Source organism: Paramisgurnus dabryanus, chromosome 11 (genome assembly GCF_030506205.2).
Source record: "Paramisgurnus dabryanus chromosome 11, PD_genome_1.1, whole genome shotgun sequence".
NCBI lineage: Eukaryota > Metazoa > Chordata > Actinopteri > Cypriniformes > Cobitidae > Paramisgurnus > Paramisgurnus dabryanus.
The window spans coordinates 34,966,944-34,994,482 of NC_133347.1; the positions used below are offsets into that span (position 1 = coordinate 34,966,944).

A 27,539-nucleotide genomic window follows, 5' to 3' on the forward strand; every position below is an offset into this window, starting at 1 on the left:
AATAGGAGGTTTTAGAAATTGGAGAAATCTGGCTGGACATCTAAAGGAACATGAATATTCCAAAACACACATTACCTGTATGACAAGTTGGCATGAACTTCAGATGAGGCTCAAAACAAAAACAGCCATTGATCAGATGAACAAGGATTTAATGCACCTTGAGATGCATCACTGGAGAGGAGTCATACGCAGAGTGATTGCCATAATATGCCACCTAGCTGAAAGGAACCTTGCTTTGAGAGGGCATACAAATGTGCTTTATGACCCACATAATGGCAATTTCTTGTCACAGGTGGAATTAATGGCACAATTCGATCCAGTCATGAGTGAATGTCACAAGCCAGGGGCTGGCTACTAGTGATTAAGCCACGCCCCTTTTAAACTCCCACCTCGAGGAGGTCCCCAAGACCAACCCAATGACCAGACAACAACGAGTACAAGTATGTATAAAATATCTTTTATTTATTTAAATAGTTAAAATATAGGGGAACTTGGGAAAGGGGAAATTAAAACTAAATTCAGGATCCGCCCTCCAGGGGGGCCACGGCCAAATGAATGACTGAGGGTGGGGGGTTGTACGTGGGGGAACTGGCTCCTGCCTCGGGTTCCCTCTACCCGTGGCGCGCTCCTCTTCCTTCCTGGAGGCAGAATAAAACACAATGAGTGCTGGTATGGGTCTTTTTCTGTCGATGTACCTTTACGGCGGTGCGCCGCCTACTTCTCACAGGTCCTTGCTCGTTGACTCACTCGCCTTCCTTATTCTCTCTCTCTCTTCGCAGACTCCAACTGGGACACGAGGACACAGGGAATCAACTTCAAGACGTTTGCTCACCTCTGCGCTGGCTACAGCTTCTAGGTAAGTATGGCTCTCTCCACAGCTCAATATCTCAGTGTTCACGTTGGCTCTCTTCACAGTTCAATCTCTCAGTGTTCACGTTGGCTCTCTTTCTCTCCACAGCTCTCACGACTCACTCACTTTCCTGTCAATCAGCAGACATAACAGGTTATATGAAAACTTACAGGGTGGCGAGCTTACGCTGGCTGGTTCTGCAATGCGGCGATTTAACAATGATTTGTAATGGAGCGCCGGGGGCCAAGACCCTCTCTGCGAACTCGTTGATGGGCAGAGGGGCGGGAAAACCACGCCGGCACACCGGGTCGAGCGCTGCCCTTTCCTCGAGACCCGTTGGTCAATCGAAAACTGGACCGGGGCGCCCTTTCGTCGAGACCTCGGGCCAGCGGATCTTTTTCGCCTCTACTCTGTGATGATGAAAAGGACACAAGTAAGGTAACAATAGTAGGTGTAATACTCACACGCACTACCACTCGCACAGTTCTTCGCCGCCACTCTGTAATTCTGTGAAGACTGAAAACACACTACAGCATTATGATACAGGTATTCTCTAGCGCCGTTCTTTCCTCTTCGTCGTCCCGGGACGAGTGACTGAAAGCGGGGTTTCGTCAAACAAGACACAGCACTCACACTGCAATACACGGCATTACACAGCACCACTTCAAGTGAAAATTTCCAAAGACTCACCCACCACGCTCAGTGCACACAATAGACACCCGTCCTCTTCCACTTCGCTCTGGGCGAGAATAGGGAGATGGTAGACGGCCTAGCTTTTGTTTGTTGTCGTCACTGTAGCTGCTTCCACACGAGACCTTCGGCTCGCCCACCACGCTGGTACAGGGGTAGGGCCGCTCTACCTCTCTTAAAAACACTCAACGATGTATAGATCAATATATGTACAAACACCTACTTCAAAGGATTTGGTTACTCACAATCTCTGTCTCTCTTCGTCCTAGGTTGACTTCACGCTATGATAACTCCAGGTAACTAGACAGGGCGCTTTCCAGCCACCAACACCACTTTTCCACAGATGTATACTCACAACGGTAAGTTTTTCCTCTTCTTCCGTTTCCCTCATCCAATGTCAGTGTCCGTCTAGTACTTCACCTATAAGGTCTTCGACATCCTTGTTTACATCGATCTACGATCTGAACATAGAGAGAGAGAGCAATACAGCGGTCCAAATATAGCGTCTCCGGCGAGCCCAACTCGGCGCTACAATACACACCAGCACAACAGCGGATAACATCAGCCCGGTGCAGTGCTCCTTTAACTCTCTCACAGCCCCGTCCTCTTTCGCCTCTCTCGGCTGCCGTACTCTCTCCTCTCGCTCTAAGCGCTCTGTGGATCAACGGCGCCCTCCGGCTCCTCCGAGGACGGAGCGTGTGGTTTGGGTCTGCCCTAGGCAGTAGTGGAGCTCGTGCCCGAAACAACAACTCCTCGTTTGGGCTTTCCTTGGACCTTTTATGGGGCTTGTCTCTCTTCCCTCCTCCAATCACGAGTTGCCAGCTTAATCTGTCACACCTGTGGCTCATCTGCCCGTGATCTGTGTTGCCAGGGAGACCAGGAAGTGAAGGGTGCGAAAAAAAAATCTGCCCGGGCGGAACCTCTCCTCTCCATTTTTAGTTCCGCCCTAAGTCACCTTGTGACATGAACATTTGAGGAGGATCCAAAACAAGGAAACAATGGTGCATTACCTCAGCAGTCAAATCCAAAATGAGATCATAGCACTAATTGGAGACAAAGTAACTGATGAGATAGTCAAAAGAGTGAAAAAATTAAAGTACTTTTCTGTCATAATGGACTGTACTCCTGATATTAGTCATACTGAGCAACTTTCTGTTGTCTTGAGAGTGGTGAACTGTGAGCCATCAGTTGGTGCATCTATCTCTGAACATTTTGTAGGATTTGTTGATGTTCAAGACCAACCCTATATCACGAAAATGCGTGACTATTTCACGCATGGACCAGCGTGACAATGTCACGCTTTGCCGCGTTTGAGCGTGAGCATGTCACGCTTTGCTGTTTGTGTCACTGTCACGTATTGGTTACTCAACTTTTTTTTCCTATTTTCAAACCATTGTCGCTTCGGTTTAGGGTTAGATTTGGTGCTTGTGTTATATGTCACTTTAAGTATTTGTCACTTTAAGTATTGGTTTATAAAAATAAAAGATACAATACTTATTCTTTTATATTTTCTAAACTTTAACCAATTGTCACCTGACGTTGGGGTTAGAGTTTGTTTAGGTAAGGGTGTCATTTTATGTAAATCTAACCCTAAACCGAAGCGACAATGGTAAGAAATTAGGACAAAAAAGTTGAGTAACCAATACGTGACAGTGACACAAACAGAAAGCGTGACATGCTCACGCTCAAACGCGGCAAAGCGTGACATTGTCACGCTGGTCCATGCGTGAAATAGTCACGCAATTTCGTGATACTGGGTTGTCAAGACACCACTGGCAAAGGTCTGTGTGACACACTACTTGAGAAGCTGGACAAGTTCAGCTTGAGCATTGCAAATTGTCGTGGACAATCCTACGATAATGGTAGCAATATGATGGGACATAAACAAGGGGTTCAAGCAAGAATATTGCAAATGAATGAGAAGGCACTGTGTGTCCCATGCAGTAGTCACACTCTTAATCTGGTTGTAGCAGATGCTGCAAAATCTTCAGTAGTCTCCATTACCTTCTTTGGTGTTCTCCAGAGATTGTACAATCTTTTTAGCTCCTCTGTGCAACGCTGGGCACTTTTAGAGGAGCATGTCCAACAGTTAACCATAAAATCTTTGTCAGTGACCAGATGGGAGGCTAGGATTGACAGTGTGAAAGTGGTGCGTTATCACCTGCCTGAGATCATTCAACCTTTGTCTGCTCTCGAAACGCTTTCAGTACAGAAGAAGGACTCAGAGACATTGTCCAATGCAACCAGCATTAAGGATGAACTCATGAAATGGAGTTTTGTAATGTGCACTGTAATCTGGTACAACATATTGTACCAGATCAACAGAGTCAGCAAAATTCTCCAGAGCCCCACTGTTTCTCTTGAAACACTTAAAAGAGAAACAAGCACAGTGAGAGCATATTTGGAGAATTTTAGGGAAAATGGACTTGCTGCCTCTCAGATTGATGCTAGGGAGATAGCAGAAAACCTAGAGATTGACATGTCATTTCCTGAAAAAAGAAATCGGAAAACAACCAGGCAGTTCCTATATGAGGGTAGAGAAGAAACACAGTCCACTCCAGATCAGCACTTTAACAGAGAGTTTTTTCTGCCCCTAGTGGACACAGCCCTCACCAGTTTGAATGAAAGATTTTCAAAGATGGAGGATTTTTATGCCATTTATGGTTTTATCTTCTCCAAAGAAAATATGTCAAAGACTATTCAGAGTGGCAAACTTGAAGACAGCTGCAAGAAATTGGAATAGACACTGCATGACATTGATTCTGAGGATTTGGTTCTGGAAATCAGGGCTGCTGTCCATGCCTTTCCTGACCATGTATCTGCCTCTCCAAGAGAGATGCTTGATTATATATACAAGGAACAGATTCTGGATCTTAATGGGAATCTTAGCATTGCCCTCCGTCTGCTATTAACTCTCCCGGTCACTGTTGCCTCTGGGGAGAGAAGTTTCTCCGCTTTAAAACTAATAAAAACCTATCTCAGGTCAACTATGTCTCAAGAGAGACTTTCAGGACTGGCTCTTATTTCAATAGAGTATAGTGTGCGAAGGTCTTTGGATCTGGAGGACATAGTGTCAGCATTTGCACAAGCCAAGGCCCGCAAGCAACATTTCTAAAAGCAATGCATAAAAATGGCTTATGAGGAATTGCCTACTGTGGGTATTTCACAACACTTACTATACTTTATATTTTGTCCAAAGTTTAAATTGTGTTTTTAAAGTAATTGACTGTATTTTATTCATTTTTTATTTTATTTTATATATATATATATATATATATATATATATATATATTTTACTGTTATTCTTTCCAAAATAACAAGGTTGTTCATGTTTAGAACGTTTGGAATTAAAAAAATGTCATACATTTTTCGTTGGTGTCGGATTATTTCTAGCCTAATATAACGGTGATGAACACTGGTTGGAAGGGCCCCCTAGAAATTTTTGCTTAGGGCCCCCACAGACTCTAGAATCGCCTCTGATCTTAGCATAGTATCTCGGAAGATCGTGCTTGTTAAATAGCTCTGTGGCTATACTGCACTGAAGCGGCAGTTTAAAATATAAACCCAGAATTCAGCGAACGTCAAGAACAAGAAAACTGAAACAACAATCAGACAGAGACGCGGAATTTACATAATGTTACACAGACCATGTTTAAATTTCAATGTTTCTGCACAGAAATACCAACTTGTTCACTTTGTTTGGTATTAATAAGCTGCGCATTGGAGTGCTGGCCGCGGTGCTGAAGACGCGCTCGGACGGAGGGCAGCACAGATATTTACGTGCAACCTATTGGAAACTATTATTCGTTATTATATACTTATTATTCGTTATTTTACTTTATTACTTCCACTTTACTTTATTTACAAACCCTTTTTTTCACTTAAATCTATAATTTAATTATTTTATTAACTCAACTAACTCATCTGGGCTTTCCGATAGGTTGCACGTAAGGGGAAAAGTATAGCTTTCTTCCCCTTGAGAAGAGTTCTGCACTTTTAAACTTAAAAAAATATATCTCTTTACAAAAGCTGTAATTTCGTTATTTTACTAACCCAACTAATGACTCCTCCACTTTCCAATAGATTGCACGTAGATATCTGTGTATATGTGCCATCACGCGTCTTCAGCACCGCGGGGAGCAGCCAGCACTCCAATGTGCAGCTTTTTAATACCAGACAAAGTTGTTATTTCTGTCCAGAAACATTGAAATTTATACATGGTCCGTGTAACGTAATTTAAATCCCGCGTCTTGGCCTTATTGTTTTTTTTCTTGTTCTTGACGTTCGCTGAATTCTGGGTTTATATTTTAAACTGCCGCTCTAGTACAATAGCCACAAAGCTATTTAACAATGAGCACAATCTCCCGAGACACTACAACATGCTACTAATAATTCATTAATAAGAGCTGTTTTCTTGTACACAATTAAATATTTTAAGTTAAATGTACAGTGTTAAAACATGTAAAAAGGACAAGATTTTAACAATGTCAAGATCAAATGCCTGAGTAACAGGGTATTGTGTGTATGTGTTCGTGTGTTTGTGTGTGTTTCCAAGATATTTTCAAAATACAGGCAACATAAGTAACGTAAAAGTAACGAGTAACGTAAAAAGTTACTTTCCAAAGGCGGTAACTAAGTAAAGTAATGGATTACTTTTTAAAAAGTAACGAGTAACGAGCAAACACTACTTTTTTAAAGTAACTTCCCCAACACTGATTACGACTTTAAGAAAGACAACACGTTATATACAAATGGAACATAACTCAAATTATTCCAGTCACATTTATTTTAAGTTATCCGTAAAATATAGACTATTAATTAAATGATCAACTTGTCAGTAATACGGGTAGACAAACCGGGTATCCCTCCCTCCTTATCCCGTTGTGCCACTTGTGCGGCTTCTTGACATGGGTTTTGACTTAAAAAAAATATGTAATACACTTTTATACGAATGTTAAGGTACTTAACAATCAGAATTGATTGCAGTATTTCTGTTTAATGCGGTAGGCTATTGCTTACCATTAATGTTTTCAAAAAAAGCAACCTAGTTAGATAGAGAATATGGTCTGAGAAGATCTAGCAGCTCCATAATGAGTTGTCTTGGAAGGTGATTTTTTTAATTTAGCCACGTCAGGCAAAATGTCAAAAGGTTTAAGGGTTGACGAATAAAAAAATTGGCATGGACTAAACAGTTACGCGGCCGGTGTTGTGTGTAAGTCTGTTCCCCCTACAGTATGTTTCCCCTTTAGTGTAGGAGTGTAGTGTAGTGTTGGCTACTGAGATGTATATGTGGGCATTTATGTAATGTATCTTGACTGTTCTTGATTGTAAGTCAATTATTTTTACAGTATGAATCATATTATATGTATAATATATATTTATTATGTTTGGAAACATAACAGTTTTAAAACAAACAGTAGAGAAAAAAGAAAAGAAAAAGACAGGCTATATGTTAAAAGACATAAAACTGTCAAATATGAAATATTTAATAAATTGTATAATAGAATACATGATATTATTGCTTTTTAGTATAACCATATTTAGTATTGAAATCTTTAATCTTTCTAAATAAATTATGAATGTAACGTGATGAAAACGCTATAAACATAGATGGAACAGACTTCAATGAGGAACAAACACCGGCGCCGTCTTTGATTCATTAGTTCTGATACCAAATAAAGTCAACTGCATAAATAGTCCTGTATCCATTGCAAACATATTTTATTATAAGTCTTAAAAATGTCCATAACATAAAATCATTGTCAGCATACCATAGTTTGACTTGTACTGCGCTGCGCTGATTTCTAAAGACTGCGGCGATAGCGTTTTGCGCTCAAACAACGCTAAGAGAGAGCTTACGAATGGTCAAGACCAACCTTACGAAAATGTGTCTTACAGAAGATATACTTAGCGTACGAACGTTTTGGGAATCGTGCCATAGAGTTAAGAGAGAGGTTAAGGAATAGGTTAAGAACTACTTAGCAATAAGAACGTTTTGGGGAACCGGGCCCAGATTATTTCATATTCTGCTCTTTTGAAGAAATTAGGAACGTCAACCATTCAAAAATTATCAGCCAATCTGAAATCTGTGGATCAACAGCTAGCCACATCCACGTCTCCTGACTTATTAAGGCTGCGTGTGGTATCTCTGTCAAATGGCTCTTTTCCTATTACTATGAGACAGGCCACTTTTAGCGTTCTTCTGAAAAAGGGCAAGGATCCCGAACTTTGCACTTCTTAAAGACCTATCTCTTTGAAGAATGTCGATGGAAAAGTTCTCGCAAAAGCCTTGGCATGTCGTCTAGGTGTTTCCAACAATTATATCTCAGGAGCAGACAGGCTTCATAAAAGGACACCAGCTTTTTCACAGTGTTCGTACTTTATTAAATGTTATTTACTCAAAAGGAACTGCTGCTATTCCAGAAGTTGTAATCTCTGTTGACGCAAAAAAGGCGTTTGACAAAGTTAAATCAGGGTTCCTACAGGTTTCTTCAAGTTAAATTCAAGTCTTTTTAAGACCTTTTTAAGACCATTTATATAAAAAATTAATACCCATTTCACATCCCTACCAGCAAAGAAAAACTAAAATCCTTGAACTTGTGTTCATTTATTTTTCCGATGTGAAATGGGTAAAAAGATGATAAGCCAAGCAGGTGTGAAAAAAAAAATTTCAGTAGGCCACAAGAAAGTTTGCCAAACAATGTTAAGTTGTTAAGGAATTTCTGAGATTTTCTTTGATTTTTCCCGCTTCTCCTTTGCCTGTTGCTGTGTTGTGTTGTAGTCTATGGTTGTGGTGATCTTCATTTACTGAAGGCATCACGTGTTCGCAGTATTTTGTACTATGACCTGGGACTGTGTTGCGTTCTCAATTATTGGATCCGCCACTCTTTATTTATACTACGTTATTAAACAAACAGAGATGCAAACACATGTATGTTCAAAAAAGAGAAAGGTAATCTAAGCCCCCGCACCCAGGCAAATATCCAGATACTTAGGCTACATTGCCACCGACCCCTGCCATCCCTACCAAACTAGTTATATAGAGTAAAATGAAATTCGAAAATCAAAAGATGCCAACATTAATTTGGAATATTCAACTTCATTTTTTTATGTTAAACCAAAACTCTTATTGAACTATCTAGCACTTCTTCTTGCTTTACTCCTTCTTCCTGGCCACCTCCTGCAACGTAACCAGGGCCTTCCATCTGGCTGCATTCATTCAAAGCATCACAAAACACTTTACTGTTTTTGCACTGACATATGAAGCAATACTTGTGTAGATGACCCCTTTTATCAAACTCTTTTGAATACAATAATATGTATAGTATATTAATGATAGAAAGTGCAGGTCTAAAGATTATAAATGTAATCGGTGTGTTATGGTTTATGTAGTTTTCTTTCCTTTTTAGATAAAGCAGAAGCAGTAAAAGTGCCTCTTTTAATTCCTCTCTTGCAGATTAAAAGAGCTTTATCCACTTATTATTTTAGATTCAAAAGTCTACTTGCTGTCCCAGTGTTTGGTGACTTTATATTATAGCTTTGCGTTTTTTATATCTAGAGTCAGCTTGAGCTTTGCTCGTGCAATGGGCTTGACATTCACATTTCTTTTTTGCTACTATCTCTGTGATCTTTGAGCAAACTTTTTAGATATAAAAAGATGGTTCATTAATAATAATATTATTAAACAAAGGGACGGAGAAAGAAACTGCAGCGCGTGGTCGTGACTTTCAAACCAAGCCAGTAGTTATCGCAATAGAAACGGAGGCACGCAGCTTGAAACTGCACGTGAACTTTAGCGCTGACTGACTCTGATCACAGCCGTTTTCCGATCGCCTCGGGTTTTACACATACTGTTAATCGGACCCGGTCCTCCGTGAAAACCTCTATGCATACAACTCTGCTCAAGTTCAGAAACATGTGACGCTGAACTCGCTTCATGTCGCACCCAATTCATCGAGAAACAGCAGACTCATCGGGAGAGACACGATGTGCTCGCAACCAAAATGCCATTAATAATGAAAAGCCGCAGGCCCCGAAAAGCGATGTGTTTGCATCCCTGATTTAATCAAAATGTGGTTGATAAAGAAACTTTTAAGGAAAAATACAATATGGAGAAGTTACATACAGCACAATTTTTAAGACCAAGACATCAAAATTTAAGACTTTTTTAAGTCTTTTTAAGGTATTATTTCCAAATTCATAAATTCAATGCTTTTAAGGCTTTTTAAGACCCCGCGGGAACCCTGTAAATGGAGTTACTTGTTTGCAGTTTTGACAAAATTTGGTTTTGGTAATTTTTTTATATCATGGATATGCCTTCTTTATACATCACCTTGAGTCAGTATCACAACTAATAATGTTCAATCTAGTTATTTTTCCTTGAATCGTGGCTGTAGACAAGGTTGTCCTCTGTCTCCCCTCCTCTTTGCTCTTGCAGTAGAACCTCCATTTATTTAAGGTCTTTCCCCATTTTTAATGGCATTACACATTCCCGTGTTGTATTGAAACTTTCTTTATATGCTGATGATCTGCTATTGTATATCACAAATCCTGTAGGGGTGTGCCCTTTTTTTATTCACAGATTCGGTTTGTTTTCGGGAAACAAGATCAGTGTCTCAAAGAGTGAATGTTACCTGGTCAATGCCCTAGAAATTCAGCTCTCTCAATCTGATATCCCCTTCAAACTGAGTCCTTCTGGGTTTAAGTAGGTATATGTGGCCAGGTCCTACAAAACTCTCCTATTAACTGAGATTAAGGCTGATTTCCAAAGATGGGGTTGCCTCCTCCTTTCCCCGATCGGTAGAATTAACGAGGTTAAAATTAGGGATGCACAATCTTGATTTTTCATGGCCGGTTTTTATACCAATTTTCTTAACAAGCAAAATGGCCGATTTGCGATTTTTTCTTATCAAGCAACAAACAAGAAAGAATGAAAGTATACGTAAACAATATTTTTATTTGGTATTTAACAGGCTAAACTTGGTTTGGCTATTGAAAACAATAACTGTAACTATCTAAAATTAACAGCAGTAACTGTGCAGTAGGCTACATTCAATACAAACATAAGTGGTTAAATGAGACCATGACATGGATGGTTGGGTTGATGGTCTTGCCTGTTCTGCATTATCAACAGACTTTATTATAACAATTGGTAAGTCTGATAAAAGACAGACAAATTTATCCAAATTAAATAAATTGCTCTACATATTAAAAAATACAAATTAAAATGAAATTTGTATTATATACAGTAGGATTGCAGCACTTGCCATCAAGTGTGTATTTTAAGCTGTGTTTAAGAGAGAGATAAGGTTACATGTTCAGTACTACATGGCAATAATAATGAAATACATATCTGGTCCTTTCATTAATTTCAGTTAGCCTCTATGTTAGTTTCAGGTAAGCTAAAGCTTCTGATTGCAAAGCAGTTGGTGTTAGGAATGACACAAGACCGGAATCCCAGCGCAGAGGTTTTATTCACAGAGTATGTATAAGAGAAAAACACTCAATGAAATCAGATGCAAAATATATAGAAGAGAAACACTAGGTGGATCAGATATGTATAATGGAGAACTCTCTGTGTCCGTGTGTGCAGAAAAGGAGAAGAGATGACACAGCGAGGCGGACCCAGGCAATCTCCTCCAGAAGCTCAGTATGTGGGAAACACAGCCGGGCTGTCAGACATCCATGGTTCCTCTCCTTTACACAGTAAACACTGGGACGAAGTCCTGGCGGCACGGAGGGAGAATCCTGGCGGGGCACAGAGAGAGAGAGAAGCGGTCAGAGTCTTCAGCAGTATGCGCGCTGGACAGCGCACTGCGGCAGTCAGAGCGTTGAGCAGAATTACGCGCTAGAGCGCACTGCGGCTGTCAGCGTCTTCAGCAGAATTACGCGCTAGTGCGCACTGTGGCTGGACAGCGCAAGGTGTAGAATATCGCTTGGAGAGTCCACTGACTGAGAGTTCACAAAGACTTGACAGATGCCACACCAATTGGGAGAGACAGACAGCCGGGCGGGGAATCTAACGGGGCAAAGGCAGCAGAGAGCACGGTGAATATCCAAAGTATAAAACTAGACACGACAAGAACTAGACAGAGCTAGCGGGCAGGAACACACAAAGACGAACTTGCAAAGAACAAAGGAAACGAGGGGAATTTAAATAAAACCGAATTGGGCAATAAATGAGGATCAGGTGTGGGACGCCGGTGAGAAGATTCAGAGATAATGAGATCACCAGGTGGAAGGCACGCACGTGTGGAGCTGTCAAAACAAAAACACAACACAAGTGAAACAAAGAAAAAGCAGCCAATGCAACCGAAACCATGACAGGACTCCCCCCCACGACCGCCACCAGGCGGTCCATGAGGAGGCTCACCCCGTAGCCGGCGGAGATCCTCTATCAGCCCAGGGTCCAGGATGTCCCGGGCCGGTACCCAACACCTGTCCTCCGGACCATAGCCCTCCCAGTCTACGAGATATTGAAATCCCCTACCCCGGCGACGCACATCTAGTAGGGACTTAACAGAATAAACGGGAGCACCATCTACAAGCTGAGGGGTGGGAGGGGCGGGGGCATAGGGAACAGGGTTAAGGTGGGAAAAATGAACCGGTTTAAGCTTGGAAACATGGAAAACCGGGTGAACCCGACCGAGTGCTGGGGGCAATCTGAGCTGAACCGTCACCGGATTAATAACCTTCACTATGCTGTATGGCCCAAGGAATCGCGGAGCCAGCTTGCGAGAGCGCTCACGGAGAGGTAAATCCTTGGATGAAAGCCATACTTTCTGCCCACAGATAAAACGGGGGGCAGGTCTACGGTGACGGTCGGCCGCGGCTTTGATTCGTATGGAAACCTGACGTAATGTAAATCTAGCCTTCCTCCAGGTGCGTTTGCAACGACTTCAGGGAAGACACGGGAAGAGAATTATGGGCGTATTCGACCCAGGGTAGCTGTTGGCACCAGGCGCTCGGATATTGCGATGTCAGACAGCGGAGAGCTCTACCTAAATCTTGGTTAGCCCGTTCACATTGCCCGTTGGTCTGCGGGTGATACCCCGAAGACAAGCTGGCTGTGGAGCCAATTTGTCTACAGAATTCCTGCCAGAAACGAGAAATAAACTGAGGACCCCTATCTGAAACTACGTCTGTGGGCAGACCATGTAAGCGAAAGACGTGTTCGATCATTACCTGGGCTGTTTCCTTGGCAGAGGGAAGCTTGGGCAAAGGGACAAAGTGAGCCGCCTTGGAGAAGCGGTCAACAATGGTCAAAACAACAGTGTTTCCCTTAGAACTAGGCAAATTGGTCACAAAATCAATGGCAATATGAGACCAAGGGCGAGAGGGGATGGGTAAAGGTTTAAGCAGACCAATAGGGGCTTGATGAGAGGCCTTATTATGGGCACAAACCTGACAGGCTAACACAAACTGTCTGACATCGGGACCCATAGAGGGCCACCAGAAACGCTGACTTACGGTAGCCAGCGTTCTCCGAACCCCCGGATGGCAGACAAACTTGGACTCGTGACCCCACCGGATGACCTCGGAGCGAAGAGAATCCGGAACCCAAAATCGACCCGCTGGGCACCCATCTGGCACTTCCCCCTCCCGGCCGGCCCGTCTAAACTGAGCAGCAGGATCTGGAAAAGAGAGAACAGGAGCAGAGATAAACCGGGACTTTAAAATATCAAAGGCCTCCTGAGCACTAGAATTCCAGACAAACCTCTCCTTGGTGGAGGTGAGAGCAGTAAGAGGCTGAGCAACCTGGCCGTAATTCCTGATAAATCGCCTGTAAAAATTGGCGAAACCCAGAAACCTTAATAAATCCTTGCGGGACTCGGGGACTGCAACCGCTTTAATCTTGGCTGGGTCGGGACGTATCTCACCTGCGGCAACAACAAAACCCAAGAACGAAACTGACTTACGATGGAACTCGCACTTCTCCGCCTTGACATAAAGCTTATTCTCTAACAACCGGCGTAAGACTCGGCGGACATGCTGAGTGTGTTCCTGCATGGAGGGAGAAAAGATGAGAATATGTTAAATGCTGTCTTCCACTCATCTCCCTCTCTTATTCGCACAATGTGTCTTCTACTTCCGGTGGCGCTGCTCTGCTTGCGACCCGGGCTCTCTCTTGCTCTACTGCACCTATATGTTGTTTGTTTAAGTCTATCTGTTTTTAGCCTATTTTTTATTACATTTTATTTTAGTAATTTAATTGCGCTAACGCCGACGTACGATGTTCGTTCAACTGTGTTTAGTAGTTGTCGTACTTGGATATCTTGCAAGGTGCCAAACACTACACGCAGGTGTAGCAGCGTGGACGCCAATTAGCTACACCAGAGACGCATTACTTGCACTCCGACATGACGGGCTACCTCCCTTGAATCTGCCTGGTTGTGTGAGGTTGTCACCTGAACGCAATAGAAGGCAGAGGAGACGAGGCCAACGAGGAGGAATACGGCAACGTCTTCGACGACGAGGAAACCGACCACCTCTTCCATCGATGATGCTGTGCAACGCGAGATCACTGCACGGTAAAGTGGAGGAACTTCGAGCTAACGCCAAGGCATGTTTTGAATACCGTACTTCAAGTTTGATGGTGTTTACGGAAACATGGCTGCACCGCGATGTCCCGGATGCTGCTCTGGGGCTGGAAGGATTCTCCCTGGTGCGGGCGGACAGAAATGAACAATCTGGAAAAATCAGAGGTGGCGGTTTGGCTGTGTATGTGAGTAACGCTTGGTGCAAGCAGTACACAATTAAAGACACAATTTGCTGCCCCGATGCGGAGGTTCTGTGCTTGAAAATGAGACCTTTTTATCTACCGAGGGAGTTTGGTAGTGTCATTGTTTGTGCGGTTTATGTCCCCCCCAGTGGACATGCAGCAAAAGCAGCAGAATGTATAGCAGATTGTGTTCACCAACAACTACAGTGCTCTCCTGAGGCTCCGGTATTTATTTTAGGTGATTTTAATCAGTGTAAGCTTGAACTGTTTTTGCCTGGTTTCGAGCAATACATCAAATGTGGGACAAGAAAGGACAGAACTCTAGACAAGTGTTATGGTAATATTAAGAAGGCTTATGAGGCCAGAGCGAAACCACCGCTGGCTAACTCTGACCACAACACTATCCATCTAATTCCTACATACAAGACTATGCTTAAACGCAGTAAACCGTGTGTGAAGGAAGTAACTGTATGGTCAGAGGATGCCATAGAGACACTTAAGGGTTGTTTCCTATGCACAGACTGGAATGTTTTTAATGATGTGGATATTGACAATACTACTGAGGCAATAACACGTTATATCAATTTTTGTGTGGATAGTGTACTTCCTAAAAAGAATGTTATTATATACCCAAATAACAAATCTTATATAACTAAAGAAATTAAGAACTGCATTAACAGGAAAAAGGTTGCATTTAAAAACAATGATCTTGTTGGGTTGAGAACAATACAAAAAGAGCTTAATCATGAACTAAAAAGGGCTAGGGGACGGCAGAAAGATCTTATTGAACGTCAGTTTTCCACTTCAAATTCGAAGGATATGTGGAATACTATGAAGGCTGTAACTAATATGGAATCAAATAGACCACATATAAGTACAAGTGACGATTTACAGAAAGCTAATGAACTTAATAATTTTTATCTGCGGTTTCAAACTCAGGATTTTTCTGATAAATGCATATCGGTTATAGGTTCTCTGACGGATGATATAAGCACTGGATTACAGGTAGATAGTTCAAAGGTGCAATTAATATTTCACCAGTTATGCACAAAGAAATCTAAAGGTCCTGATGGGATCTCTGCACAGCTCTTGAAAACATGTGCGGTAGAACTTACTCCAGTGTGGTGCACACTCTTTCAGCGCTCATTGGATACACACATAGTTCCTGCGCTATGGAAAAAAGCCGTGATCATTCCAATTCCAAAAAGGCCACATCCGTCCGAGAACAATGATTTTAGACCTGTAGCATTGACACCAATAATAATGAAATGCTTTGAAAAGTATATGGTGTCCTTATTGAAAAGTGAAGTAATGTCAAATTTAGATCCATGGCAGTTTGCGTACAGACAGGGCAGAGGCACGGATGATGCTATAGGAAGTATCACACATTTAGTATCTAAACATTTGGATGATTCAAAGGCATATGCACGCCTACTTTTTATTGATTTTAGCTCAGCTTTTAATACTTTGCAACCGTATTTATTATTGGAGAAATTAAAACAGATGGATGTAAATCCCTTTATTATTAAATGGTATTTTTCTTTTTTAACAAATAGAACTCAACAGGTTAAGGTTAATAAGAAGATCTCTGATTCTCATGATATTAGTACAGGAGCCCCACAAGGGTGTGTGAGTTCCCCATTTCTCTTTACATTGTATACAAACAGTTGTGTGAGGAATAACAGTAATAACTATATTGTTAAATTTAGCGATGATACTGCAATTCTGAGTTTATTATATAAAGATCAAGACATTTCGTCTTACTGCTCTGAGATTAGCCAGTTTATAGAGTGGTGTGATGACAATCATCTGATTGTAAATGTGAAGAAAACTGAGGAGATGATATTTGACCCAAAGTCAATCGGAAACCATAGCCCTATACGTATTCATGAAGTTCCTGTTGCACAAGTGTCCTCATATAAATATCTTGGCGTTTATATTGATTGTTCTCTTACATGGCAGATCCATATAGACACCCTGTGCAGTCGGTTACAGCAAAGAATGTACTTTTTGAGAAGGCTTAGACTTTATGGTGTCAGCAGTAAGATCATGATGCTGTTTTATCAGGCTGTATTGGAGAATGTGATCAGCTATGGAATACATATTTGGTATGGGAATTTAACGGTACATCTGAAATCTAGGCTTGGGCGTCTTGTTCATACGGCTATGAAGATCATGGGTAGAACAGAACCTGCTTATCTCCAGACTCTTTATGAAAAATCTATGTTGAGAGAAGCAAATAAGATTGTGTACGATACAACGCATATCTTGCATTCTGAGTTTGTGATGCTGCCATCAGGGAGACGATTGAGAATGCCCAGCTGCAGATTAAATCGGTATAAGAATTCATTTATCCCTTCAGCTGTTAAGTTATTAAATAATATAAAGTAGGAATCATGATTTGCATTCGGTTTTTTTTTTTTTTTTTTTTTTTTTACTTATTTTTTTGTACATGTGTATTTTTCTTTATGGTTGTTATGTAATGTGTTTGTTTGTGTTATGTTTGGTAGTGCAGTGGTTGCATTTGTGTGCCCAAGATAAATTTCCCATTGGGACAATAAAGTATACCTTACCTTACCTTACAAGATGATAGGCATTGCGTAAATCTAGCTTAGTAAAGACCTGTGCACCCTGCAGAAGCTCAAAAGCAGTAGACATTAAAGGAAGGGGGTACCTATTCTTAACAGTAATGTCATTCAAACCCCTATAGTCAATACAAGGGCGCAGGGAGCCGTCTTTCTTTTCAACAAAGAAAAACCCCGCCCCTGCGGGTGAGGTGGAGGGACGGATGAGACCGGCACGCAGGGCATCATTAATATACTGGTCCATGGCCTCTCTCTCAGGACCCGATAAAGAATAAAGTCTACCCTTAGGCGGAGAAGTGCCAGGGAGGAGATCAATACCACAATCGTATGGCCGGTGGGGAGGAAGGGAGGTGGCCCGGGCTTTACTAAACACCTGAGCGATATCCGCATACTCCGCCGGGACCCCGGTCAAATCGACCACCGGAACCTGAGGATGAGAGAGAACAGAACCAGAAAAGGCAGAACCAAGACAAGACACATGACAAGATTGAGACCAAGACAAAATAACATTACGTTGCCAATCAACGTGAGGATTGTGCTGCGCCAACCATGCATGCCCCAAAATAATAGGAGAGAGAGAGGCATGAAGGAGGTGCAACACAATCTTTTCACAATGATTACCAGACACAGAAAGACTCACAGGAGAGGTGCAATGTGTAATTCGTGCCATCTGCTGCCCCTTAAGGGACCAGACATCCAAAGGGGATTGGAGAGGGACAACCGGAACACCCCAGGCGCGAACCAGAGCTTAATCAATAAAGTTGCCCTCCGCTCCAGAGTCGAGAAGGGCAGTGGACGGATGATCACGCCCAGCGAAGGGCAACATGACGGGGAGTTGGGTACTGGAGACAGGAGAGAGTTTAGAAGTAGTGACGCCCACCAGGACTCCTGGGCTCACTGAAGGGCTGCGGCCTTTTAACGGGCAAGTCTTCGCAAGATGTCCGGGCTTCCCGCAATACAAACACAGAGAATTCTGTAGGCGTCTATCTCTCTCTCTCTGTGACAGGCGCATGCGCCCCAGCTGCATGGGCTCCGACCTGACAGGGTGTGAAGAAGAAGAGGGGGAAGCGGTGGTCTCGTCTGTAGAAGTTCGCTGGCGAAGAGAACGTCGCTGGTTGCGGAGCATTCTCCGGGCTTCGATCCGGAGAGCCAGATCAATAATGGCATCCAGCGTGGGGGGAAGATCGTGAACAGCGATTTCATCATGGAGATCATCAGACAACCCCTTCGCAAACTGCGCTCGAAGAGCCGCTTCATTCCAGTGGCAGGCAGCCACTAAGGTCTTAAACTCTATGGCATACTCGGTGACTGTAAGACCTCCCTGAACCAGAAGAGCCAGCCGAGCCGCAGCGGCGTCCCCGCGCACTGAACGGTCAAAGAGCTTCTCCATCTCCTCGCGAAACTCACCAAACGACCGACAGCAAGGATCGCGAGCATCCCACACGGCCGTAGCCCACTCGCGCGCCTTGCCAACCAGAAGGGTAATCATAAACGCCACCCGGGTGTGCTCAGAGGAATAGCGGCGGGGCTGGAGGGCAAAAACCAGAGAACATTGTGACAGAAATGCCCGGCAAGAGGTGGGATTACCATCATATGGAGGTGGGGCTGTAACATGAGGTTCCGTCTGTAACGACTGACTGGGTTGGGTGGCATCAACACTGAGCTGGTCCGACATATGGGCAGATAAGTCCTCAACCTCCGCGGGATCCATCTTGGCAAGTTCGTCCTGTTAGGAATGACACAAGACCGGAATCCCAGCGCAGAGGTTTTATTCACAGAGTATGTATAAGAGAAAAACACTCAATGTAATCAGATGCAAAATATATAGAAGAGAAACACTAGGTGGATCAGATATGTATAATGGAGAACTCTCTGTGTCCGTGTGTGCAGAAAAGGAGAAGAGATGACACAGCGAGGCGGACCCAGGCAATCTCCTCCAGAAGCTCAGTATGTGGGAAACACAGCCGGGCTGTCAGACATCCACGGAACACAGTAAACACTGGGACGAAGTCCTGGCGGCACGGAGGGAGAATCCTGGCGGGGCACAGAGAGAGAGAGAGAAGCGGTCAGAGTCTTCAGCAGTATGCGCGCTGGACAGCGCACTGCGGCAGTCAGAGCATTGAGCAGAATTACGCACTAGAGCGCACTGCGGCTGTCAGCGTCTTCAGCAGAATTACGCGCTAGTGCGCACTGCGGCTGGACAGCGCAAGGTGTAGAATATCGCTTGGAGAGTCCAATGATTGAGAGTTCACAAAGACTTGACAGATGCCACACCAATCGGGAGAGAAAGACAGCCGGGCGGGGAATCTAACGGGGCAAAGGCAGCAGAGAGCACGGTGAATATCCAAAGTGTAAAACTAGACACGACAAGAACTAGATAATAAATGAGGATCAGGTGTGGGACGCCGGTGAGAAGAGTCAGAGATAATGAGATCACCAGGTGGAAGGCACGCACGTGTGGAGCTGTCAAAACAAAAACACAACACAAGTGAAACAAAGGAAAAGCAGCCAATGAAACCGAAATCATGACAGTTGGAGATTTTTTTTAATAAATCAAGCATAATTTAACACGTATTTGGCTATATTCAAGAAACCTGCGTTATTTACAGCATTTATCGGATCTTGCTCTTCTAACTTTCACTCTGTGCATGCACGCGCCGCGCATCCACGTGATTGACATCAGAGGAGCGCGAGAAAAACTCGAGACAGCTAAACTCGACTTCCCCGCGCCTTGTCCATTAATTGTATATAGCAGGAAAAGTTATCAGTCTCTTAGAAATACAAGGTGTGAGTGTGTAAACTGACTGAAATGCGTGTATCTTACAGTGAATGCATGCGAATGTACTGTTGTTTCTCCATGATTAACTTGTCATTTACAGACATTGCAGCTTGCAATCTTAATGTCCTGCGCACAGATTTCGAAATGCTTTTACACAAAAGACATGTTTGCGAATAATAAAAATGTAGTCTGTGCACGAGGGTGCACTTCCGGAAAAATACAAAAAACGGCCGGTTGCCGATCACGGAAAAACCGGTGCATCCCTAGTTAAAATAAGTGTAAAATTCCTGTTTCTGTTCCAGTGCCTACCTATATTTTTATCTAAAAGTTTTTTTTTAAACATTGTTTCAGTTATATCTCATTTTCTGTGGAATGGTAAGACACCCAGAGTTAGGCTGAAATTACTTCAGAATTGCAAATTCGATGGTGGCCTCTCTCCACCAAATGTCAAAGTTTATTATTGGAGTACGAATATAACTAAAACTATATTTTGGCTAAAACGAGGTATGTTCAGGCGCATTGTTGGCGCGTTGCTATTTTGAGGCACCTAAAAATATTTTTGTCTTCTGCTTGTCTGTGCAAGGATTTGTGGTTATATGTTATTTTGGTCTGCTTGCTTGTTTTTTTAGCAGTATTTTCACCAGTGTAATAAACAGCCAGAGGAACAAATAAACAAATTACAACTACAGAGTAGAATGACACATCATCATAAAAAGCAAACACTATTGGTTAGGAGAAAACAACATGCAATGGATATGTGAGAGTAAGCGTGAGGGGGTATGGTGGGGATTTTAACCAAGCTGGTGCTATGCAAAAAAACTTAATGCATTTTAGAAGCCTTAAAATTGGGTTACGTGCACTATAATATAAACAGCATAGGTAAATAATCTTTCCAGCAATAACTGGTAAACCAACCAGCGGAACCTTGAAAGTGTAGTTTCAGAAAGCTGTTAACTGAGGCCGGTGGCACTAACAATGGCTTATTTATAATCAGTGGACAATTACATAACTGTGTTACCCTTTTAACACACACACACACACACACACACACACACACACACACACACAAACGTATGTGATTACATGGAAACAACATTTCTCTAAGCCTCTTAAAAGCTTTTTATAAATTACACAGATTATTTTCAAAGACTACATTTTAAAGGCATGTTTCAGTCCAAATTTGAAATCCTATCATGAATGTATCACCTTTATGTCATTGCATACCCCTGAATTTAATATGTTTTAAAACAAATATAAAATGACATAATGCACACAGTTCTGTCTATGCTGTTTGCACATTGTACTTTAATGACCATAAATGACTATTAAATATAATTGAATCATGTATATATAACTACTGTTGCCTTTTGTAGCACTGTCTTGTATTGTCTTATGTACCACTGTGTTCTGTTTTGTTTTATGTAACACTGTGTTCTGCTTTGTTTTATGTAGCACCATGATCTTGCGATTCACCATAAATGCTGTCACATTTACAATACAAGCTGTATGTGGCTAAAATTAGGGTAATTCCTCTCTTTGTCTTTCTCTCTCTCTCTCTCTTCCAAACAGTCTTAGGAAATGTGATAGCTGAGTGAGACACATACTAAAAAAATATTTTATTATTAATCTTTTGTCCCCATATCTCTTTTATTTCATTTGATCCATCACTGATGTCAAAGGAGGGAATGACATTTTTTATCCCTTGTTTTACTTTAATTGAAAAACAGCTTGTAATTCAACAGTGAATTTGGGTAAACAGTGACAGATTTCTGAAAGAAATATTCTTTTAGAAACCCGATTAGGTGATTTAGCTTACGTAGCAACAAGCAAACATTCTGTAATATAGGTCACTTTGGTGCACTTGCACTGTAATTTGTAAACTGATATAATAAACAGACATAATATACATTCATTAAAGTGAATTGCTGCAGTTATTTAAATACATTTTTTCTAGACTTCTAAAGAATGTTTGATCTAAAGAATGTTTGATCTTTCAGTCTTACAAACACACAATGAACTTACGGTGTTGGTTGGGGAGGTGGATGGAGAGCAGTCTGGTGTTATCAAGTTCAGAATGACATCCATGGAAGAAATCATTAAGCCAGTAAGTCACTGCAGAGATTTCAAGTCATTGGTGCTTTATAAGTGTGCAGGTTTAAATGGCATCTCCTGAAAATCTTTGCTGTTCCATTACAGCTTACTGTGATGAGCATGCAGAGGCTCTGAATCTCTGAAAGCAAAGGATATTAAGATAACTAGTAATAGCACATAAAATTGCTAAAGGATTTTTTCGATTCTAAAAAGAAGCTCCAACATACTTAATGAAACCAATGTACATATCTTCAGATTCACAATGAAAACAACAGTTATTAGAGTAAGCGGTCCAAATCCAAGCTGGGAATCTTGCGTAATGAAAACCCAAGCGCTCAGCGTAAACTTTTAGTGTGTGAGAAAGAAGAGACTGCCAGAGCCCAGGAGCAAGGGGTTGGTTTCTGAGCAACTGTTTTGGCCAACAAAACAATGTTGGATAACTAATGAGGAAGTTCATTTAATGGATTTGAAAGGTTTTTAAAGCATGGTCAGTGATTGATGGTGACCCACCAATCACAGACAAAGACCCAAAAACCAATCATAACCATCCACAGATTCCAGGCTAATGACTTGTTTTGGTCTCATACACAGACAAAGGTTTGCTTTTAAATGGTTTACTGCAGTAACTCTAAAAACATTAGGCCATAGAAAAATTGTGAAAGCTCAGTGAAACGTGTGTGCTCAGAAATGAAACAGAAGGGTAGATGGGATACTGCCAAAAATCTTCTCAATGGAAGAGAGAGAGAGAGAGAGAGAGAGAGAGAGAGAGAGAGAGAGAGAGAGAGAGAGACTAATGAATGATTTTTAGTGAAGGTTTTAGGTGAAAGGTGGTTTACATAACACTAGACCTCATTCAGGGATTTCAGTGATGTCAGCGAGGGAAAGAGGCTGTTTTTAATAAATTAGAAAGATCTCATTCTGATTTTCTATAATAACACAATGTGAGTGTGCCAAATTAAAGTTCCTTTCAAGAAAAATCTGTTCTTCATCTTCTTCTGGAGAATGCACTCAGTCTATTATAAGCCTGCAGCTTATCTTATTATCGATTTGATAGGGAAGAACAGAAATTTCTGCCAAAAACACTGCTTAAAACCAGACATTAGCTATATCAAAGTTTTTCTTTAATGTGCAAATAATGCTTAAACTGCATAATTTATTGTGTCAATCTGCATGTTCAGGCTGAGCGCTTTTTTTGAAAGAAGCAGAACAGATGAAAGGATAGATACAAAAAGTTTTTTTTTGTTAATTTAAAATGTATTTGGCACATTCATGTTTTTTACCTCTGGTCTCACTCATTAGATTCAGTTTCCTTCTCAGACAGCAGATGCAGTGACAGTGTCATTAATAAAAGTTGGAAAGTCAATGGGAAGACTTTAGCACTATTCGGACGGGATTAGTTTTCCAAACGACGTTTGAGTTTTAACGTGTCCCCCACGACGTCTGTGATTTTATGTACCAATTCGAACTGGATTAAAATTCTCAGGCTATTCCATAGACATAATAATAAAGATAATAAATTGTTATTAATCATTATTTCTTTATTTCTTTGGGTTTCTCTGGAATAGCCTGCATCATTATAGCGGCAACCTATAACCGCAGAGGGGCGAAGTATCAGAAAGAAGCATTTGCATTCCAGTTGTTCTTTAAAGCTATTTATTGTTGGGACATTCATGTATACAGACAAACAAAAACAACAAAGTCATAAACAAAAACGCATACGATGATGCAAAACATGTGAAGACATAACGTACTTTTCACTGATGATGAAGTCCATGTAAAGCCACATTAATAGACCAATATAAAGTTCAGGTTTTACGTGGCAAAGTTTTACGGTCAACTAAAAGTAAGCTTTCCCGCTTACTTCCCCCTGTTCCAATACACACTGACAAACAGGAAATGGAATGAAATACTTATACAGGTGAACCAACCTAGTAAAATATTATGACCCGGAAGTGGATACTCAAAAATAACAAAATAAATGTTCAAACATATAGTGCACTTACATTCCAGCCCCTGATTATTACACAATACATCTGTAATAATCATCAAATATAATTAAGAATAAATACAAACATTTACACTGCAGTATGGCACATACATTTTCATTGAGTTTTTTTTCTTTTTCAATAAAAATCTGTTTAGTTCATCTTTGCACATACAAAGGTTGTCCGCAATAATGTAAGAATTGTCATGTCCATGAGAGCTCTCAAATGTCACTATAAGAAGTTAATCCGTAGATTCTTTATGTTCCTCCGCTTCAAGAAGACAACACATTTTTGTAATTGGTCTAGTTAAGAGGGAACTCTTGATTATGACTTGTCGTACAAATGCATTTTTGTCCTTTATGGTGTCCACAACAATTCTACCCATATTCCAGGAGCTCCTTGGTGCATTGTTGTCCACTAGAAGCACAACATCTCCCAAGTGAAAGATGCGCATTTTTACAATCCACTTCTGTCGTTTCTGTAGTAGAGGTAGGTAATCGGTTATCCATCGCTTCCAAAAGAGACTTGACATGTACTGAACTTGACGCCATCTTCAACGTGTATACAAGTCCTCTTTTGTGAAGGTTCCAGGAGGTAATGTCAAATTTGTCTTCAATAGGAGAAGATGATTAGGTGTTAAGACTTCTAAATCATTAAGGTCAGAAGAAGCTATTGTTATAGGTCGATTGTTAAGTATTGATTCCACTTCACAGAAAAATGTATGAAGACCTTCTTCATCCAAGCGCTGACCTTGAACAATAGCATTCAGGATTTTCCTTATCGATCGTATTAGTCTCTCCCAAATTCCTCCATGGTGCGAACCAGTAGGTCCATTTTATCTTCTTTTGAAGAAGAACGTCATTGATCTGATTTTGGTTCCAATTTTGTATTGCTTCTCGTAATACACGTTCAGCTCCGACAAAATTTGTCCCATTATCTGAGCGTATTTCAGCCACTTGTCCACGTCGTGCAATAAAGCGTCTTAATGCATGAATAAATGAATCTGTATCCAAGGATGCAGTCATTTCAATGTGAACAGCTCTTATGGCAAGACAAGTTAAGATAACACCGTAGCGTTTTAGAGTGACTCTTCCCCGTTTTATCTCAAAGGGACCAAAACAATCTACTCCAACATGAGTAAACGGTGGTTTATCTGGTAAAACTCGATCTGGTGGTAAATCTGCCATTTGTTGATGTCCTGCAGTTCCATGCAACTTTCTACATACAACACATTTTGATAGAATTCTTCTTATGGCTGCAGGAGCTCCAGTGATCCAATATTGTTGTTGAAGGATAGCCAGCATGTAGTTTCGCCCACTATGTCCAACTTGTTCATGAATGTGGTGCAAAATCAGGTTAGAAATGTGCATATCCTTAGTCAGTACAATTGGATGTTTAGCTTCTTCAGGAATTGCATTACTAAGATGACCACCAACTCTTAAAATATCAGACTGAAGTATGGGATCGAGATTGTAGAGCTACTTCTCTTGACTATTCCATTCTTATGCAGACTTGTCAACTCATCAGAAAATTTCCACTCTTGACACAGTCGTATGATTTCCATTTCTGACTTTTCCAACTCCTCCAATGAAAGCAGGTCCTTGTGTCCAATAGATGGTAACTTTTGTATTCCTTTTTCAACAGTTGTCATCTGCTGAGATGGATCCACGGCCTGTGGCTGTTTCCACTCTCTGACACGGTCCAACAGTATTGTCTTTAAGCGAAGAATCCATGCAACAGCCTTTTTCAGTCGCATCCAAGAAGAAAAGTAATTAAAGAAGCGTGATAAGGAGTCTGATTCTTCCTTGACTTCTATCCGGTTTACCAAAACACTTCCTTTCATTTCAGGATCATTCAGTGGCGTGTTTACCCACCGCGCAACCACGCAAATGCGTAGGGCCTCGCGGGCTTGGGGGGCCCCCTACTGGCCACAAGGTGTGCGAAAGTATGTTACGTTTATTCAGACCCAAATCTTAGGCACGGATAAAGCACACGCGAGCGAGGGCACAGACTACTTCATGAGCGAACTCGACTACGGGACAGCGCACCTCTGCACAGCGCGCACAAATGCAGCCACACAAGTGCTGGAATGAGCCTTCGCTCGACTCGCCCTGTGCTCTCGTCGTAACTGCACAACCTTCACTCGATGGTCAAGTTTACTTTAAATACTTCGGGCTTCACACTTGTGATTGGTGGTTTGGTTTGATCAGTGACACGCATCTTTTGTTCGTACAGGTATAAACATGATAAAGACACCACGCAGGGGTTTAAATCATGTCTAAAATACATAAATCATTCATATTCTGTATCTCATCATTGTCATTAAAATCTCATCTTTAGTGTATGTCTAGTCTATATGCTTTGTTGTACCTCACAGTAAGTTTGTTTTTGCAATATGAACATGAGAGTTTTATGTGATTCCCATTCATAAATTCAAGCAATAACCAACTTACAATATTGTTTGCTGGTGTTTGTTAGTTCAGTTTGTTAGATCAGTCTGAATAATAATCTAATGCTTCCTCTTTTTCCTCATTTGGTTTTTTTAGTAAGATACTGAAATTGCAGTATTAATTACTGTCACGGTGGGTAAATACACTGCTCTCTCTGTGTCTCGTGTATGGTGTTTACTCACCTGTGATGTCATGTGCTCGTTATCCCGATTCCCTTCACCTGTGTTGATTGTCTCACTCCAGCTGCTCATCATTACAGACTCTCCATATAAACTCACTCTGCTCTCTGTTCCTCGTCAGATCCTCACTCTTTGTTTGGCCTCCGTGTCTCTGGATTGTTTTGTAAAGCGTATGTGGATTGTATCGTGTCGTCTTCGTGTTGGATGTTCCGGTCTCTGTTCCTGGGTTCTACTCCACTTCAGACCTACATCACCAACGACCTTCACAACCACCATCACCCGCTTTACCACCGTAGTCCTTCGAGCACCATTACCATCATCTGGACATTGTGTTGACTTTATTCCCTGTGTGTGTCTTCCCCATATAAATAAACCTGTGTTATTTTCCTGCATCTGCTTCCAGCGTGTTTCTATCGTTACAGAAGGATCTGACCAGTAATGGAAGCAGCGGGAAATCACTCCCCATCTCCTCTCGAGGAATTTCTCCAGCGGGCGGTTCAGAGGATGGATCGCCAGGATAAGGTTATAGAGGAGATGGGTCGAGCAGTCCAAGTAATGGTGACGAAGGTGTCCGAGCTGACCCAACAACAACAACCACCGCCCACTGCGCCTCCCACACCCCCAGCTACATCTTCTTCACCGGAGGGCGCCTCTCAGTCAGAGCCCAGACTTCCTATTCCGGATAAATACGCGGGTGAGCCGAGTTTTTGCCGCACATTTTTGTCTCACTGTTCTCTCCATTTTGCTTTGCAACCCAGAACTTTTTCCAGCGAGCAAACCAAGGTGGCATTCGTTCTCTCTCTCCTGACTGGGAAGGCTGCCCTCTGGGGGACGGCGGTGTGGGAGAACCGTGACATCTGCTGTTCTTCGTTCTCCGCCCTCGCTGACGAGATGAAGAGGGTGTTTGATCGCTCCGTCGCCGGGAAGGAAGCCGCAAGACGCCTCTCAGAACTCCGGCAGGAGGATAAAACCGTGTCGGACTACGCGATTGAGTTTCGCACCCTGGCGGCGGAGTGTAGGTGGAACGAAGAAGCGCAGTGGGACCATTTCCTGCATGGGCTGGCTGACCGCATCCAGCAAGAGATCCATGTGGTGGACTTACCCACGTCCCTGAATGCTCTCATCGACCTGGCCATCAGGATCGACGCCCGACTCAGCCAAGCAGCACGCCGGAGAGCTACCACGCCGTTACCCGTAAGACTGGATCAT

The 27,539-nt window shown here is 42.1% G+C and overlaps 1 protein-coding gene across 2 annotated transcripts in view; it reads right to left on the minus strand.

Moving 5' to 3' along the window:
- Nucleotides 1–22,074, minus strand: part of tmcc1a (transmembrane and coiled-coil domain family 1a) — a 45,127-nt gene extending 23,053 nt beyond the window's left edge. Inside the window, exons 1-3 of one of the 2 annotated variants that reach the window (XM_065271302.1) lie at nucleotides 21,944–22,074; nucleotides 21,648–21,855; nucleotides 17,220–19,309 (exon numbers count right to left, since the gene is read on the minus strand). In XM_065271302.1, the coding sequence (XP_065127374.1) occupies nucleotides 17,220–17,516 (297 nt within the window). In that variant the 5' untranslated portion in view covers nucleotides 17,517–19,309; nucleotides 21,648–21,855; nucleotides 21,944–22,074. The remainder of the gene's footprint in view (nucleotides 1–17,219; nucleotides 19,310–21,647; nucleotides 21,856–21,943) is intronic. The other variant, XM_065271303.1, reaches the window with a different exon arrangement.
- Between the last annotated feature and the right edge of the window lie 5,465 nt (nucleotides 22,075–27,539).